At 41.4% G+C, this 20,193-nt stretch overlaps 1 protein-coding gene across 1 annotated transcript in view; it reads left to right on the top strand.

Annotated features, from left to right (window-relative positions):
• Positions 1-20,193, top strand: part of TAF8 (TATA-box binding protein associated factor 8) — a 340,724-nt gene that overhangs the window by 150,918 nt on the left and 169,613 nt on the right. The window contains exon 3 of the mRNA XM_044076205.1: positions 4,433-4,495. Coding sequence (XP_043932140.1) covers positions 4,433-4,495 — 63 coding nt within the window. The remainder of the gene's footprint in view (positions 1-4,432; positions 4,496-20,193) is intronic.

The raw sequence follows: 20,193 nt of genomic DNA on the forward strand, positions 1-20,193 counted from the left end.
ATTTGAGTTTATGAATTCCAGGAACTTTTGGGCTAGAGTGTTTGGGCTAGAGTAGTGTTCCCAGTCTATATTAGGGTAATTGAAGTCACCTAGTATGATGGTGTTTGGTGATACATTTATCCCCTCCAGTGTTTTCAGGAAAGCCATGTTGTGGTACAACACACTGCTTCTTCAAACCAGTAAAATTACAGCAGTGTAACACACCTGCTTTTAAAATCAGCCTGATCTGCAAAGCCATGGAACGCATTGTTATGGAACTTATAAACAAGGACATTGGCAACCTTCAAACACTGGACCCCACCCTGTTTGGTTTTGTGAAGGGATGATCTTGTTTCATCAACCTGATTGACTACTTCGAAACAGTCTCCAGAGCCGTGGACGAGGGTAAGATGGTCCACACAGCCTATCTGGACCTTGCCAAGGCCTTCAACACCATCCCCCAGTCTGGAATCCTAGATAAATGTACTAAGCTTGGCATTAATCCCTACGTCACTCGATGGGTTGCCAACTGGCTTACTGACAAAACCCACACTGTAAAAGTAGCCGACTCCAAATCCAGAAGTGGAGTACCTCAGGGTTCAGTCCTGGGACCGCTCTTGTTTGGCATCTACTTCTCTGAAGTACAGGTCAACAGCAAGGGACCCTGGCTAACAAAGTTCGCAGATGACTGCAAACTGGGGAGCCATTATCTAATCCCCAAACGATGTGGACATCCTACAAAAGGGCCTTACAGAGACAGATGCTTGGTGCCAGAGCCATGGACTCTAGCTCAGTGCCAAGAAATGTATAGTTATCCCCTTTGGGAAAAACAGTGTTCCCATGAATTACCACATAAGTGGCAGTACACTAAATACTGAAAGTGTGATGAGACCTAGGGACACAGGTGGACAATGGTCTCACCTTCGATAACCACATCGCACAGCAGTCAGGAAATCCTTCTATGTGGCACATCTCACTACTAAGGGCTTTTCATCCAGGAAAAAGGAGATCATTGTCCCTCTGTACTCATCCCTCATTAGACCCATTATAGAGTACAACTCCCCGTTTCGTATGTACCTCACAAGACATCTGCAACAGCTGGAAACGACACAGAAATACCTCACTAAAAGAATCACAGGCCTAAAGCAGATGCCCTATGCTGACCAGCTAAACAAACTCCAGCTATACTCTTGTCGCGCATAGTCTACTCAGAGGTGATCTCTACTTAACATACAAGGCCATGTCAAACCCAGAGCTGTCGGACATGCTACACTTTAAAGAAATCCCAATCCCTCAGAGCTACGCGCTCCAGGGATCTAAACCTGGTCATCACAATGAATAAAACATGCTGGAGGGATAGATTCCTGTCCCAGGGACTCCCCATTCTCTGGAATAGACTGCCCATACATGCCAAGCAGAGCGCCTCTTTGGCCCTCTTCAAAAGAAACCTCAACAACTGGATGGGAGATAGGAAATTCTCCCCAGGGATCACATCAGTCACCCTGCTCGACAGGGGGACCAGGGAAGTAAAATTCCTGGAAAAATAGCTGGGGAAATGTTATGGCTAGGCTTGTGTAGGTCCTAGGGCCAATAGCCTACTACTTCAGTCACCCTACTAGACAGGAGGACCAAGGAAGTAAAATTCCTGGAAAAATAGCCAGGGAAATGTTATGGCTAGGCTTGTATAGGTCCTAGGGCCAGTAGCCTAGTACCAACCTATGAACAGCCAATCGGCTACAAATAATGAAATGAGGAAAATCATTCTCATCCAATCAAAACAATCAAAAAGTGCACAAATCAAACTACAGATCTGTGCCACATAGCCAATCAAAATCATTAGCTATGTGCACAAATCACAGTTCAAACTGAGCTGTAATGGCCAGTCAGCCTAAAGCAGGAAGTGTTGCTTTCATTCATAGTAAGCTAACCATTCAAATAACTATCTGTGAACACAAATCAAAATACATATCTAAGCTATAACAGCCAATCAAATACAACAGGAAGAAATGCTTTCATACATAACAAACTATTATCATGAAGCTAAGCAAATAATAAACTTACTGTCTCAAACCACAACTCTTTAGTACACAGTCCTATTTCTTATATCCCTTTTAAAGACAATTTAGAACACATTAATGATATACGCAAAAGTTGTAGCAAGAACCCTTTGGTAAGGCATGTGAACCCCCATGGGGCTGATCATATTTTTAGATTTTTGGTTTGAGGTTGTTCACTTAACTTTGAGGGGCAGTGATGTAAGGAATAGAAATGCGTGTGCAGAACTTAAATGGATCATGTGTCTAAAAGCTGACAGCTTTCCTGGTTTAAATGAAGCTTTGTCTGTCAAACCTGTACTTGAAGAATCATGGTTTGAGCCACCAAGTTTACTATTTGTTTAGTTTCATGATTATAGTTGGGTAGTTATTTGATTGGTTAGCTTACTGTGAATGAAAGCAACACTTCCTGCTTTAGGTTGATTGGCCATTATGGCTCAATTTGAACTGTGATTCTGCACATAACTAATGATTTTAATTGGCTATGTGGCACAGATCTGTAGTTTGATTTGTGCACATTTTGAGTGTTTTGATTGGATGAGAATGATTTTTCTCATTTGATTATTTGTAGCTGATTGGTCGTTTCTGATTTTAAAAGGTGCGTTACACTTCTGTAATTTTACTGGTCTGAAGAAGTGGAATCTTGTACCATGAAAGCGCTCACCATATACATTTTATTATTTTTATTAAAGTTGTTTTATTATTTCACCAGCGGTGCCAAATACATTTTGGAATGTTTGTTAAAAGCATTATCTTGAATTTTTTCCCCCTAGGTAGTTTCTTAATATATTTTCAGACTAGTGGGGGAAAACTTGGTCTGAGGATTTGAGATGCAGTCTAGGGATTTATGGGTAGGGAAGGAGTTAGAGCTATGATTCTGAGAAGCTTTGACATTGGTGCTGAGGTCAGATCCTCTTGGATCTGACAACCCATAGGTTTAAAGCAGATGAAAATCGGGCAACATGGATCTAACATTATGGCAAGTACATAACGTTTGTTTATAGTATGGGGGTAGTTAGTCTTTGAAGTTAATGAATTGTGTTATAATTGTTTTATTAGTGTTAGAGGTGGTGAGTAAGATCATTAAAGTTTTGCTCCACTAAGATGTTAGTGATGCAGTGCTAGGAGATCTGTCTTTGGTGATATTTATGCATGCATTTTTAAAGTTGATTGTGTTAATTTGTTTGTTACTTATCGGTTGTCTTTTAGAAAATTAGTGATGTTTTTTGGTGGCAGCAAAATTATTTGCATGGCTATATTGTGCATTTATTTTATATATGTTTTGAATGTTGTAGTAATGTAATTAATACTTGAAAGTGATTTTGGTTTGTTATTTTGTAATCGGCTGTCTCGTGGTTATGTAAGAGATTGTATAAATGAAGTGGAAGGTGTCCTGAAGCTTTGGAAACTGGATGGCTGTTGAATCCTTGGCAGGATATAATCCATATAAGTAAGGCTGCTGCAGCAGTGATCATTGTAACATCTATTGATATGTTAAGCTTGCTTACACAACTGTACTTTATTTTCTCTTTGGAGACAGTGGGGTACACTCCATCCAAAATACTTTGTGTAGTTTTGGATATATGTTCTCTACAGAGGCATGGAGTGGAGGCTTTTCAGGACACAGCAACCACAACAGAAACTGGCAGTCCAAAGATTATAATATTAATTCATTTTAAAAGAGAGGGGTATATAATAAAAACTTTCACATATCTTAAGGGGCATCCAATTTAAGCTGTGTCAGGAAAAGACGTGTAAGAGAGAGGTGGTACAGTTCATTGACGGGGAGAAAATTTGTTAAGGATGTGAGGAAGTAATTTTTTCACACTGAGGACCCATCTGAGATGAACACATTTCCTAAAGAAGCTTCATCAGTAATGTGAGGAATTCATTAGTATAGGGAGTGTACTTAAAGCTGTTCCAGCAAGAAGAAAGAGAGGGTATTTGGATGCTTGTTTAGCTATAATTTCGAACTTTAGGCTGTATAGGGTGAACTGTACAGGCTGGGTAGTTCAGGTGATCTTTATGTACCATTAAGTTGTGTGTAATTCAGGAAACAAGGGACATTCCAAACAGGTACCATGATTTATTGTCATGCTGTTCTATAAGCACCCCCCCAAAGCCACTTGTAAAACTGTAATCGTGAAGAGCTATCATTTCTAGGAGTGGCCTGTTAACTTTGACAGATAATTTAAAATATTGCTCTAGAAGTAGCATTACCATGTGATTATAACTTTGCAGATGCTAATTCAGCAGCTGTATTCAACCCATTAGTTGCCAAAACCACTCAACACTTGTCTGGAATTCCCAGTTATTGCTAAGTAGCAGATGTGACTTGAAAGCATAAGTAAAATACTTGATGTGTATTAGTTTAGTTATGCAGTGCCTCTTTGTTTCAGGTTTTAATGTGGATACTCTTCCAAGTTATGCAAAACGCTCACAGAGAATGGTCATCACAGCTCGTAAGTCTGGATGTTTCTGTTTTTCTTTTTTAGCATTGGAGTGTTTATGCATATTTATATGTAAAGTCATTATATATTTGAGCCATGGTAGAAAATTATAATAATGTAAATGGATGTATACACTATACACCAATTTTCAGGGTAATCGTTCAACAAAATGACTTAAGTTACTATAACATTTTCAGGATAAACGATTGTAGTACATTGGACTTGTGCAAGTTAAAACTTCTCCAGGGAAAACACAAATGATGAGGACCAATTGGCTAGTAGTCCTAGGCAGGGTGCACAATTTTCTCTAACAAGAATAAAGGTATTATGTTGAGGTGTAGTGATGTAGGGTAAATATGCTGTAGCATGCTTCTGTCATATTGCATTATTGAATATATTGTGGTAGAAAAGCATTTTCTTAATATAGCAGGAGTGTTGTTTTGATATCCTTAAAAAGGTATTTTGATATTGCAGTGCACTAGTCAGGAAATAGTTCTTTATTTTTCATTACATCCTCAATTAGAGGTGTAACTTAATAATTTGCTGTAACTAAATCGCTTGCTCATTCTTACACACATTCTGTTTGGTGAGTGGCAATTGTAATCTTCAGTTGGGTAGAAAGCTGACTGGATTGTTTAGTGGTAATTTTGTTGCAACAGTTTCTACTCTTACAAATATTTAAAAAGAGCGTCTTAGCAGTATGCAAAATGGAAGATGCCCTTCCTTAGATCACTACTGTAGTACTCCAATACTGATGGGTTACCTCATCGAAGTAACCGGGCATCAGACCGGAGTACCAAAGCCAAAAAAACTACCAAACGGTCATACATCTGATGTATTCCCAAAGCCCATTGGTGTAAGGGTACATAACCAGACATGAGTGTAAGATCCTCAAATGAGATTGCCACCAATCCGAATGGAGGTCTTGCACTTTTTGGTCTGTTTTTTGTTTTTTTTTTTGTTTTTTTTCCATGGAGGGTTGTTCAGATAAGTGCCTCTTTGGGGAACCTTCCTTCCTTTTTCTTAAATCTTTGTATTCAAATTTGTTAGATGTTAGCCAAGAGAAAGGTGTGTGATTGTGGTACACAGATTGCTTTAAAGAACATCCACTCCCAGCATTTGTTTTGTTTGGGGACTGAGGACGAATGTAAGCATGGTCAGATTTGTCATTTATAGGTTCATGGGTAAGTAAGTAGTAGGCTAAATAACCTTTGAGGGCCATTGTAAACCTAGCCTATTTCCCTTTTTGTGCTCAAGTTAACCTGTCCCATTTGATTAGAGACTGGCCTTACCCATCCCATGGTTGATAATTGTATATTACCCTTAATGAGAATAACTGAGATCATACCATAGATAATTTGAGAGGACACATGCATAGGATAAAGCGTTTAGGAGTTGCCTGTGTCCATTTGTGGTAGAGGGGGCAGTTCTTGGGTAAATTTTCTATTTCCCATCCATAGATCCAAGTTGAATATGGACAGGGATGAACTTTGTTTTATGTGGATGTGGAGTCCGTTCCAAAGCAGCACTATCCTCTGTAAGATGTGCTTGCCCCTTCAAACATTTCTGTTGATGTTGCAGAAGAGGTTTATGTCCTAGACTGAGTATTTCTGTTGTCATTCGACTTGCTGATGTGCAGTAAATCTGTAAGTATTGGGTCAGAGAATGCCTTTTATGCCAGACACAGGTAATGTCTTATCAGTCTGTAGGATACAAAGTATAGTGACAGGGGGGCTTTGAGTAAAACATGTTGTTTAGGACTTGTATCCTTTTAGTAAGGCATGACTGTGGTGGTGCAGCGGTTAGCATTGTCGCCTCACAGCAAGAGGTTCTCTGGTTCAATTCTCGGCTGGATCTGGAGTCTGCATGTCCTCCCCACAGTCGAATGACATTTAAAAGACATGCAGGTAGGTGCGTGCGTGAGTGGGCATGCCTTATTTGAAGGTTGGGTGTTGGGCTGGCACCTCGCCCCAATAAAACTCCACTCCCAATCATTAACGGACTGGAGTTCCGCTGTGGCAACCCCTAACTGGGAAAAGCTGAAAGACAGAATCCTTTTAGTAAGGTATCTCTGTGGGCTTTCCAGTTGTTGCATGTGTCTGGAAAGATGCATGTCAAAGGGTGCAGTATATTCAGTGATTTCCTAATGACGGCTGAGTTGAGGGGAGCATTGACATCCCTAGCTCTAGACACAATCCCTTTGTTTATAAGCTGTGCAGTATAGAAGGACTTTTGTACAACAGTGTGCACACATTGGTCATTGTCCACATAAGTTTCTAAATCCTGAACAACTGTGTCAACTGTCAGGGGTGTATTATTAATGTGGTAGTTTCCTGGTTTCATGTGACTATTTTGCAGGTGCTACAGTTTCAGAATTTCAGAAGGTAATCTTGGCATGAATTTGACCTGTACGTCAAATGATGTCTCTGTATTTCTTCAAGATATTCTTATGAAATTATCACAGCAAGATAACAGCCTTATATACTGCATATTGCATGAAATAGTAACAGGGAAAGTAGACAACGGAATCCAAAATATGTTCTTGCCTGTTAAGATAAGTAAAGCATTAATATTTTGTTGCAACATATAAAAGACTATTTTTACTTTTCATTTCATATGAACACACTAATGATACGACTCAGATATATTTGTCAGTGGGGAAAAAAATTACAAGATATACGTCTGTCATTAATGAAATGGGTGAAAAAATTACAAATGGTTTTGAGGCTATTAGTGGTACCTGACATTATAGGACCATTCTAGAGCACTGTAGCAAATTTCCTAGAATTCTTGGTCATGATTTTCAGCTAAAGAATGCAGTTATTTATTGTTTATTTAACATTTGTTGACCGGCAAAGTCCAACTAGGACAGAGCCTGTTTTAAGCGGAGGCCAGGAAGAAACACTCTAGACACGTGTCTTTGGAATGTGGGAGAAAATGGGCGTACCCGGAGGAACCCCACACAAATGCAGGAAGGACATGCAGAACTCCATACAGAAGCACCCAAGTGGAGAATCGGAGGCCGGAAAGAAACGCTCTAGACACGTCTTTGGAATGTGGGAGGAAATGGGCATACCCGGAGGAACCCCCATGCAAATGCAGGGAGGACATGCAGACTCCATACAGAAGCACCCAAGTGGAGAATCGAACTGGAGAACCTGTTGCTGTGAGGCGACAGCGTTCACTGCTGCACCACTGTGACGCTCACTTACCTGGTAATTAAGACACAGCTATCTTATTTTCATATAATGTTATTTATTGCATGTAAGTATAAATTGGGAGAGGCAGTCATAATTTCAGTGAATTAAACTTCCCTATTTAGAAGGCATGTGTAGGATATTTATTTTTTGTGGAATGGCAACAGTAAAGATCTGAATGCTGTATTCTGCATACTGAGCAGAAGCATGTATAACTCCCTCAGTGGTAAGAGAGTACTGAAGGTCTATGTTTAGTTACAAAAATCCATCTAAAACTGCTATTGTGTCCTAAAATATTATATCATATCTCTGTGCTGAATTTGACCCCATCACTTTAGCTGATTTAACGTTTCAACCACAATGTCATCCTCATCTTTTTTCGGCTGTTCCCGTTGGGGGTCACCACAGCGGATCATCTGTTTAAATTTCTTCTTGTCCTCTGCATCTTGCTCTGTAACACCAACCACCTGCATGTCTTCTCTCACCACATCCATAAACCTTATCTTAGGTCTTCCTCTTTTCCTTTTACCTGGTAGTTTCATCCTTAGCATCTTTTTCCCAATATAGTCAGCATCCCTCCTCAGCACATGTCCAAACCAACATAATCTTGCCTCTCTGGCTTTGTCTGCAAACCTTCCAACCTGGGCTGACCCTCTAATATACCTATTCCTAATCCTGTCCACCCTCGTCACACCTAGTGCAAATCTTAACATCTTTAACTCTGCCATATCCAGCTCAAACTCCTGCCTTTTTGTCAATGCCACTGTCTCCAACCCATATAACATAGCTGGTCTCACTACCCTCTTGTAGACCTTCCCTGTCACTCTTACTGGTACTCGTCTGTCACAAATCACTCCTGATACTGTTCTCCACCCACTCCATCCTGCCTGTACTCTCTTCTTCACCTTTCTTTCACACTCACAATTACTCTGAACTATTGATCTCAAGTATTTAAACTCATCCACCTTTGCCACTTCTACTCCTTGCATCCTCACCATTCCTCTATCCTCCCTCTCATTCACACATACACATCCTGCTGACCTTCATTCCTCTTCTCTCTAGAGCATATCCCCATCTCTCCAGGGTATCCTCCACCTGTTCCCTACTCTCACTACATATCACAGTGTTATCTGCAAACATCAGAGTCCCACAGGGACTCCTGTCTGATCTCGTCTGTCAACCTGTCCATCACCATTGCAAATATGAAAGGGCTCAGAGCTGATCCTTGATGTAACCCCACCTCCATCTTAAACGCATCCGTCACTCCCACCGCAGACCTCACCGCTGTTGCACTACCCTCGTACATATCCTGTACCACTCTTGCATACTTCTCTGACACTCCTGACTTCCTCATACAGTACCCCAACTCCTCTCTAGGCACCCTGTCATATGCTTTCTCTAAGTCTATGAAAACACAATGCAACTCCTTCTGGCTTTCTCTGTACTTTCCCCATCAACACTCTCAGAGCAAACATTGCATCTGTAGTGCTCTTTCCCGGCATGAAACCATACTGCTGATCACTAATCACGTCCCTTCTTAACCTAGCTTCCACTACTCTTACCCATAACCTCATGCTGTGACTGATTCAGTTTAATCCCTCTGTAGTTACTACAGCTCTGCACATTACCCTTATTCTTAAAAATTGGTACCAAAACAGTTTTTCGCCATTCCTCAGGCATCCTCTCACTTTCCAAGATTTCATTAAACAATCTGGTTAAAAACTCCACTGTCATTTCACCTAAACACCTCCATGCTTCCACAGGTATGTCATCTGGACCAACAGCCTTTCCATTCTTCATCTTCTTCATAGCTATCCTTACTTCCTCCTTGCTAATCCATTGTACTTCATGATTCACTATCCCCACATCATCCAGCCTTCTCTCCTTCTCATTCTGTTCATTCATCAACCCCTCAAAGTACTCTTTCCATCTCCTCAACACACACTCCTCGCTTGTATGTTTCCCTCATTATCCTTTATCACCAGCCGCAATGTGAAATGGCATTTTTGTATTGAAATATGTATGATTTTTGTATCTATTTAATGTCAGTTAAGTAAAGGTGTATTTCAGATGGGTTTGTTAGATAAACGCTTAATGTCGAGTACAAGATGCTCAACACATTTTAAGCGAACGTTTATCTAATCGAGCACTCAAAGTCTAATATAAGAGTTGCGAAATAGTTGGCCAACAGTTAGAAATCCAAGTCATGTCGTAAGTACGTTGAAGCGTATTGTAACTGTTCAAAGTTATGGTTATACTATATTTACAGTTGTGAGAAAGTAAAACTAAGTAAAATAAGTGAAAAGAAAGACATCCCATAACTGTTTGATGGTACAGTGTTAATTTACAACGCCTAATTACTTCCTTACATTTATTAGTATCAATTGAGGTCTACTAAGACTCAAACTGTGATGTTTATGCATACCGTTACACTATGGCAAACACTAGTCATTTCCCCTGGTGTCGTAGGAGAGTATTATGAATGTGTGAAATCTCAGAAAGGAAAAGACATGTTTAATATAGATGGGTATTTATACAGTCTAGAAAAAGTTTTAAAAGATAAAAAGTATTGGTGTTGTAAACTGAAATTGAAGGAGAGCTGTAAAGGCTGTGCAGTGACAAAGCAAGACATAAATGGGGAATTTTTATTAGAATGTGCAGGGCCCTCATCATGCATCAGATGCATGTGAAGTTGAAAAGTATATCGCTTGTGATAAACTAAAGCAGTCTGCCCGTACATGCAGAGACACTCCTGCAGATGTCCTTCAAGAATGCAACTGCAGTCATAACATATGGGTTGTCCTGCCTCAGGCAGCCCTCGGTCGGCCGAATTCCAAAGTCTGGGTCCGGCGTCGGCTGGTGTCGCCTCCTCTCCGACGTCACCACGGCTGGAGTATAAAGGCATCGGCCGACGCCATCTTCTTCAGTCTTTCTTGCCGCTCGGTGCCCGAAGCAGAAGCAGTTCGCAAGTGCCGGTCGGTCAGCTCCTGTGTTTTCAGTACCGAAGTCATCTAAAAGCTAAGTACCCCATTGGGGAACATTTATTCTTGTCTCAGCCGATGTCAGAGCAAATTGCGAAAGTTAATAATTGTTTGTCTTGTGGTAAACAAATACCTCATAAGGACTTCCATTCTCTCTGCCTTCCTTGCCTGGGCCCAGACCACGACGTCTCGGCCTGTGCTGCCTGTGCCTGCTTTAATAAGTGCACTCTCAGGCGCTGGGCGGAATTCGCCGAGGACTTTTTCGGTGAATCTTTTGCGTATATCATGCCGTCGGATCAACAGACTACCCAATCTGCTAAAAAACGCAAGGACCGGGACCGACATCCTCGGCCCGCGTCCACTACCGATGCTACTCCCAAACCCTCTGCTAGTCCTCCGGTTCCTTCGGAAGTGGTAAATCTACCACTCCAGGCCGATGACACAGCGTTAACACGACCTTCGGTCTCGGAGAGCTCTCCGGTGCCGGTTGTTGATTTTCCTCCGGAAACCGACGTTTTGGATCTACCCGACACCATTTCTGTGGACAAGGTTACGCCTGCACGTGGGGCTGCTAGGCCTCCTGTATCCATGTCCATCAAGGCCTTTGCACGTGCTAAGGCCGCCAGTCAGGCCAGGGCCCATCCTAGACCTACTGCCCAGGCTCCTTCCTCTGATAAGCAAATCATGTCTCTGGCTGCTGATCTTATTTCCCTTATCAGGGGGTCTCAGCCTCATCCGGAGAGGGGTTCTCAGCCACCTGCAGAGAAAAGGCCCAGAACTGAGCAGGCGGACGACCTCTCTTCGGATGAAGCCTTTGGGGATTCTGAACATTCTGATACCCAAGAAGAATCCTTCCAGGCCTATGAGGACTCTGATGCTGAGGAATCAATTCCCACTGCCTCCCCGCCTGAGGATTTCTCATTTGGTGAAGTCCTGCATTCCACGAGGGAACATTTTCAATGGCAGGGTCAGGAATTCTCTGACTCCAGGAAAAGGCTTCGTACCTTCGTCAAGCTTCCCCAGCACAGGCCTTTAGCTATTCCACCTGTTATGGATGTTTTGGATGATGTTTTCTCTGACTCCAGTGCTAACCCTGATTCTCTTCCTCCGGCTCCTGTCAAGCCGGACAGATATTATAGGGTCCCTGATACCCACAAGCACCTTTTTAAGGCCCACTCTGTGGATCTAGAAACTATTTCCCAAGGCCCCAAGGGAGTGGCTACCTCCTCTGCCAAAAAACCACTGCCAGCAGACAGGGAAGCAAGGTCCCTGGAGAGATGGGGTAAAAAAGTATATACTTCTACTACCCTGGCCATGAGGTCACTAAATTGCCTTTTTCACATGTTTCAGTACCAGGATTTTCTCCTGGATGATTTACAGAAAAAGTTAGCCTCTCCTGAGCCTATTGATAAAAAGGCATTGCAGGATCATATACATAACACTCAGCAGGTTAATAACCATTTTCTTCAGTGTGGTTATGATGCACTGGAAGCTTCATGTAGGGCAGCTATGACTGAGGCTGTGATACGTAGACATGCTTGGTTAAAGGATCAGTCTTTGCCTGACCATGTTAAAGCAAAGTTACTTGATGCACCTTTGGAAAAACAGAAGCTTTTTGGTGCTAATGCACAAGATGCATTGAAATCCATTGAGGAAAAAGCTAAGTCAGTACAGACAGTCAAGGATTTCCTTCAGGTTCAGCCACCCAGATTCAGCAGAAACTGTCCCTCAAAGAATTGGTCCTTCCCCGGCTCAGACAAGTTTCAAAGGGGAAAAAGCAGACGTGCCCGAGGTAGAGGGCAATACCGAGGATCTTACAGGGGACGCCAATGGCAACCTCCAAATCAAAGAAGTGGAACAGACAGTTCAGCTGCACCACAAGGACAATCGCAATGACTTGATTTTCATTCCGCCTACAAAGGTTCAAAGAGAAGCACCCTTGGGCAGAAAATTATCCTTATTCTCACAAAACTGGCATATTTTAACCAAGGACAACTGGATTCTGGATTTGATAGACAAGGGTTACAGATTCCACTTCCACACATTACCAATAAGACAAGGCATGCCAAAGCTGCCACATCATCAAAGGGCAGAGGCACTCTCTCAAGTTTCCAAGCTTTTAAGTATAAAAGCAATAGAAAGGGTTCCTCCTCAGGAGCAAGACCAGGGATTTTATTCAAGGCTGTTCCTTGTTCCAAGAAAAGAAAACGAATGGAGACCCATACTGGACTTATCTCTAAACACTTTTCTCATAGTGCCAAAGTTCAAAATGCTGACGTTGCAGCAACTCCTTCCCATGTTGGGCAAGGGGACTTGGCTGGTCACTCTGGACCTCAAGGAGGCATACCTGCATGTCCCTATCAGACAAAGCTGCAGAAGATACCTCAGATTTCTTGCAGGGACAGAGCATTATCAATTCTCAGCATTGCCGTTTGGCTTATCTACTGCGCCCAGAGTGTTCACGAAATGCCTGGCATCAGTAGTGGCACACTGCAGACTGCAGGGGATTCAAATATACCCCTACTTGGACGACTGTCTCATACAAGCAGACAACAAACAAACCTTAAAAGAAAATTTGGACTATGTCATGCATCTGCTGCAGGCCTTGGGATACACAGTCAACATTCAGAAGTCAAAACTACTGCCATCCCAACAGATTATATTCTTATTAGCCAAACTGGACACAGAAAACCAAATGGCCTACCTCACAGAGGAAAAACAGCAGCATTTACCAGAGTACTTCAAAGGCCTAGCAAAACTCTCCCAGCTGACTGCAAGGAAAATCCTGCAGGCCCTGGGCTTCATGGCATCTTGCATCCTTCTGATACTTTTGGCAAGACTTCATATGAGAAAGCTGCAATGGTATTTAAAAAACTTATGGTCTCAACACAGCCAAAGCCTAGAGGACATAATCCCACTTATTCCATGTCTGCAAAAAGAATTTTTATGGTGGGCTCAAGCCAGTCAACAAAACATAGGCATGTCTTTCAACAGACCTCAAGCAGGCCAAATGATTACAACAGACGCCTCGGACCATGGATGGGGGCGCACATGGAGGACAGATGCATTCAAGGGCAATGGACCCCAAAGGAAAGACATCTGCACATAAACCAAAAGGAAATGTTGGCAGTGATACATGCAATCGAGACTTTCGAAAAATCACTACAACAAGGGCATTTACTGATAAGGACGGACAACGCCACTGTCATGTGGTACATAAACAAGCAGGGGGCACTCATTCTTATCCCCTCTGCAGACTAACAGTGCTTCTCTGGGAAAAGTCCCTGAGCCTGAAGATACATTTACAATCCCAGTTTGTACCAGGCAAGGACAATGTGCTGGCGGACAACCTGAGCAGAAATTTCATGGATCCACACGAGTGGATGTTGCATCCTCTCATTTTCTCTCAACTGACAAGGGCATGGGGAAGACCGGATGTAGATCTTTTTGCCTCCCACTTAAATCATCACCTGAAAAAGTTCTGCACAAGGACTCACCATCCTCTAGCCTGGAAGACGGATGCTCTCTCCTTCAGTTGGAACTCTCTAAAAATTTATGCATTCCCTCCTCTGCTTCTGCTGACCAAGGTGATACTGAAGATCAAAGCAGAACAACCAACAGGTATTTTGATAGCTCCAGACTGGCCAAGGCAGCACTGGTACCCATTGCTATTGACCATAACTCGGACCAAACCATGGCCTCTGACCCTATGGCCCCTGCTCCTAACACAACACAATTACAGGACTGTACATCAAGACCTGAGATCATTACATCTGACAGCCTGGAGGCTAACATGATTTCTCCTCCTAACTCTCTATCAAAATCAGTTCAAGAGATCCTGCCGGAAGCACGCAGGCCTTCCACAAGAAAAACATATTCAGCCAAATGGAAGAGATTCAGCATCTGGAATGTCAACAGGGGTCAGGACACAGCATTACCGAGTATACCTCAGATTTTAGAATACTTGGCAGAACTACTTCATACTGGACTTTCATACTCTTCAGTAAAGATTCATGCCTCAGCAATCTCAGCAAAATACAACTGTGACCCTCCAGTGTTTTCTCATCCATTGCTAAGACAGTTTCTAAGAGGAATAAAGAATATCAAACCCCCACAGAAAACAGCCAGTACCTGCATGGGACCTCAATTATGTGTTGGAAAAATTAACTCTGCCTCCATTTGAGCCAGCAGCAAGTTCAGAAATGCAATTTCTGTCATGGAAGACGGCATTCCTATTGGCAGTCACATCTGCAAGAAGAGTTTCGGAGATACAGGTACTCATGGCAGTGCCCCCCTTCCTCATTTTTCATCAAGACAGAGTTTCTCTAAGAACCAATCCTACATTCATGCCCAAAGTTATTTCCAGGGTGTCTCTAAATCAAGCTATTCACCTGCCTGCATTCTTCCCCAATCCTCAAAATAGGGGGGAAAAGCTACTGCATACTTTGGACATACACAGACAACTACGTTACTACTTGGACAGAACTAAGGCCACCAGAAAGTCTGACCAACTGTTTGTAGCCTATGCTGCTGGAGTGCAAGGAAAAGCAATCTCCAAACAAACAGTTTCAAAATGGATTGGACATTGCATCAGATTCTGCTATTCTTTCCATGGAAAAGGTGTGCAGCCAATATTAGGCCACATTCCACCAGAGCTATGGCCACTTCCACAGCTTTCCTAAGAGGAGTGGCAACAAAGGACATTTTAGAGGCTGCTACATGGAGCTCCGTGCATACATTTACCAAGCACTACAACCTGCCCTTATATTCCAAATCCCGAGCAGGCTTTGCCTCGGCAGTCCTGCAGGGGATTTTAGCTACACCATCCTTATCTTAGTTCCATCCACCCCCAGCTTGGCTATGGTATTCAACCCATATGTTATGACTGCAGTTGCATTCCTGAAGGACATAGTACAGTTTTGTACCTACCATAAATGTAGATGTCCGATAGATATGCAACTGAAGTCGGATTTTCCCTCCCTCGTACCCCTCTGTATCCTTCTTTTTGGGTCCCTACCCCTTTTCCCATTAGCTGGGGGTATTCCTATGGTGTATCTGTTTATTACTGTTGTGCATGTTTGGGATTATTTTTATCCCTTTACCAAATTTAGCCTTCCTAGGAGGGCACCTGGCATCTGGGGCAAGAAACACTGAAGAAGATGGCGTCGGCCGATGCCTTTATACTCCAGCCGTGGTGCCATCGGAGAGGAGGCGACACCAGCCGACGCCGGACCCAGACTTTGGAATTCGGCCGACCGAGAGCTGCCTGAGGCAGGACAACCCATATGTTATGACTGCAGTTGCATATCTATCGGACATCTACATTTATGGTAGGTACAAAACTGTACTTTCTTCTAAAGGTGTAACGTGTTTATAAGCTTCACTATCAAGTACAGTTGGGTTTGTTTCTATAATTTTCAAGGGATTTTAGAAGAGTGATTCACTGTAAATAACTAAATCCTCACATTTAGGGTGGTTTATGTTTTGTTAAACTTGGTAAAGAAGTAAGGAAAGTACTGAAATAACAAAATATTGTATGGGTAAGATTTTGTTGATAGCGCATGGCTATCTCGTACGTCACTAGGAAGAAGGTGTTGGCCAAGCATTACATTTCAATATTATGAGTTTCACTCATTTTTGATTTCAGTGAAATTAAATATTTGCTTAAAATGTGTCGAACATGTTGTACTTTACATTCTAAGTATTCGTATATCTAACATAGACCCTTTCAAACCATCACTGTATTTTTTAACTTGAGCAGAAGGTGGTAACTGAGTATAATGCAAAATATGGGGCTATGACAATGAAGGCATGGTAACATTTTCAAGCAGTAACAGGGTGTCCAGCTACCAAATGCACCTCAGACTGTTATTCTACCATTACGGATTTTAGTGAAGATGAAGTTGAACCAAGCATTTTAACTAGCTTGGTGTTGGCATTTTTAGCTGTGACATGTTACAACTGAAAAGTTGTATGTTCTTCTGGTGAACTACATAAGGTTTTACTTATGATATAATGCCAGTAATGTTCTAAACCATTACTGTATTCTGCATACTGAGCCAATGTTAACTACAGTGCCATGTCCCCAGTGGAAACTGAATGCAAGTGTCAGACTAATGGTGAAGGCATATGAACCCCAGCATTTGGTACATATGTATAAAAGGGTCTATATTAGAAGAACGAAGTTTCACAACTTTGAACACCATATGGGCGACACCATATGAGCGAAGTTGTGAAACCTTGAAACAAAAATGAAATATGTACAAATTAAACAAAAAACTACCTGATCGCTCCCCACACCCCCCCCCCGCTACTTAAATATACCCAACTCCAAGATCACACTACGTTGAAGTAAAGGGAAAAATTCCCTATGGCGATCTCCGTTCACACTTGTGAGGTTTTCAGTATTTGACCGTTTAGTGTCACCTGTATGGTGTTCGAATATTGAAATCCTCGCTCTTATAATATAGACCTGTATAAAAATCTATAAAGCCCTGTTTGAAATGTCATTATGAAACTTTTAAGCAGTAACAACAGTGTGCTCATCTGCAACATACATGTAAGACAGCTGTTCTACCTTTAAGGATTTTAGTGTAGCTGAATGCTGACCCCAGCACTGTAACTGCATCACGCCATGGAATTTTAGCCCCAGCTTGTTACAACTCTAAAAAAATGTGAAATGTGTGGAAGTTTAATTCTAATACAGTGTTAACTCGTAACTGAAGTATTTCAGATTTTTACTACACTGTGCTTACAGAACAGAAGATGTGCACTGTGCATACAGAGCAGAAATTAAATAAAACACCATATGCAAACAGAGTTGTTTGTCTTACGGCCTTTTCCCGGTAAGGGGTCGCCACAGCGGAACTCTGGTCCGCCAATGATTGGCAGTGGATTTTTTACGAAACGCTGAGGTGCCAACTCGACACCCAACCTTCAATGAAGGCACGCCCATTTACGCATGCATGTCTTTCGAACGCTACCCAACTGCGGGGTGGACATGCAGACTCCACACAGAAGGCACTCCCAAGCCACGCCGAGAATCGAACGGGAGAACCTCTTGCTGTGAGGTAACAACGCTACCGCTGTACCACCGCGGCATACCATATGCAGAGTATAATGCAAAATATCCGACTGTGACTGAATGGGTATGAATCTATGCATTTGTAATTTGGTATTGTTTAATCAAAGTTAAACCTACCATTTATCTGTTAAGTGGTGTTTTACTCGTGGGGCTAGTGTAAGTGTTTAAAGTGCTTTTTACTGTGTTTTTGTTTGAGGGAAAGTTAGTTTAACTACTTAACCAACTACTGCTGCCAGGCTTCTTTGGGAATTAGGCATAATTTTCATCTTAACCATAGGGTAACTTATCTGTTCCTCAAGTTCTCCTCCTTCCAACTACAAAAAGAAGAAATTGCTAAATAGCCTTTGCCTCCATAGCAGGCTGCTAAAATGCCTCCGCTGCAGATGGGTGACAGTTGTAGCCGTTTCTCATTCCTCAGGCCTTTCATCTTTTTCCTTGGTTCTCTCTGGTATGGTCCCTGCATTCATCATGAACTGGGGGTTAGATACACCATCTGTAGCCTTTGGAGTGTTCTTGGTGGCAAGGGAAAGCCACTCTAGTCAGTCTTTGGAGAAAAGGCAGCCTAGCCAGAATGCTCTGCCTGTTAGTAGAGAGGTTTTTCCTGCCAAAAGTGTGCCTGCTTCTTCAGAAATTACTGTCAAAAAGAAGAAAAATCTTAAGACATATTTATTGTATTGTGTCAGTCAATTTGAACAGAGGTGCTTTACTGGGCGTGGATCAGGGTTTGAAGTTGATCTGTTTCTGGTAAAAGCAAAAGAGACTGTTAATTTTCTGAAGAAGTTCAGGTTTTTTAACCGTTAAATGGTTGTATAGGGACAGATTTTTTTGTTGCCTTAGGTTTTTGATTCAGATTCTGAGGAAAGTATGGCTTCTGCGAGTCCCTCTGAAGGATTTAGTTTCTCTGAAACTATTTCTAGAATGAAAGTCATTTCAATGAGAACATAATCTCATTCCACTCCCCTGAAGAAGTATAATCATTTATTACAACTGGATTTTCCAGAATGTACTATTTCTATTTCACCTGCTCTGTCATGATTTATGGATGTTTTTGTCACAACCTAGAACTTTTCTGACAGCCAGCCTGCTTTCTAGAGAAAGCAGATTATACAATATGAGCTTGAGGAAATTTATACAAAATTCCTCAGGCTTATAAATTTTTATACATTCGTCCCATTTTTTAGAATTCTTAACTGTCAAGCTCACATGTTAAAGTTAACTCTGCTTACCTCTTTTGAGAACATGAGAAATATTATGGCTTCTCTTTCCTCGCCTGAGGAAGTGACTAACTTGTTTGTGTCTCAACTGGCTACCACTGTTTCGTATGTGCTTATGATACTGCTGATGCCATTGCTAGGGCTGCTGCCACTGGAATTGTCTTGAGGAAGTTTGCTTGCTTGCTTCTGTTCACAAAACTTTCCATTCAATGTTAAAAGCTTAAATGTTGATTTTTTTTTTCCCCTTAAAGTTAAGTTTTGGACCATTTGCTGCAACCATCAAATAAGTGTGAAGAGACCGGTAAGGCCGATTTAAGGAATTTCTCTGATTTTTTTTTCAACTTTCTCCAAGTATACCAAGGGATTTAATGCTATACCTGACATTAATAATTAAACTATTTCTGTGTTCCTTCTACTAAATTGAGATACATTGTAACTATTGTAAATCAGGTTCCAGTCCTCACCCATAAAATAATATTCCTCGTTGAAAACTTGTTATATCTACCCAAATTCTCTAAAGCTTGTTAATATCAGTTTTATTTGTAATGTTAAATACATGCCAGCCTAATCCTCCTTCTCTACCAGTAACCCATTGTTACCATTATTGTCTTTTTACTCTTCTGTTAATATTAGTGCCTCTCTAGCAATCAGTATTATTACCCCTTTTCCTTTGTCCCTGACATTCTGCTGATTTGTCCACCCTGAAATCCTTTGTCAAATTCACGTACTCATTTCTATCCGTATATGTCCTGCAACATCACTATTTTTGCCCTACACTTTTTAGTATAATTTAATACTCTTTGCCTTCGCCTGTAAGGGCATCTGTATGTGTATATCTATATATATCTAAGATTATATATAGCTATATAGATATATCTATATATCTATATATATATATATATATATATATATATATATATATCTATATATATATATATATCTCTATATATATATATATATATATATCTATATATATATATATTCTCATTGGTTTTTAATTGTGACCTTTTAACTCTTTGTTCTTATTTGTTATAATTTGTTATTTGGGATATTTTGCAATCACCCTAATGAAAATGGACATCAGCTGGGTATAGCTACCTTGTGTTTCTTAAGCTTAGTCAAACACTCTGCTTATGCTATGCTGAAGAGGTCATAACAAGGCCGAAATATGCATATCCATAGCTAGTGGGGTTTGGCTTTATTGGCCTGAAATTGTCCATTAAAATGCTTAATA

Source organism: Protopterus annectens, chromosome 7.part0 (genome assembly GCF_019279795.1).
Source record: "Protopterus annectens isolate FY-2018-M chromosome 7.part0, PAN1.0, whole genome shotgun sequence".
Lineage (NCBI taxonomy): Eukaryota > Metazoa > Chordata > Ceratodontiformes > Protopteridae > Protopterus > Protopterus annectens.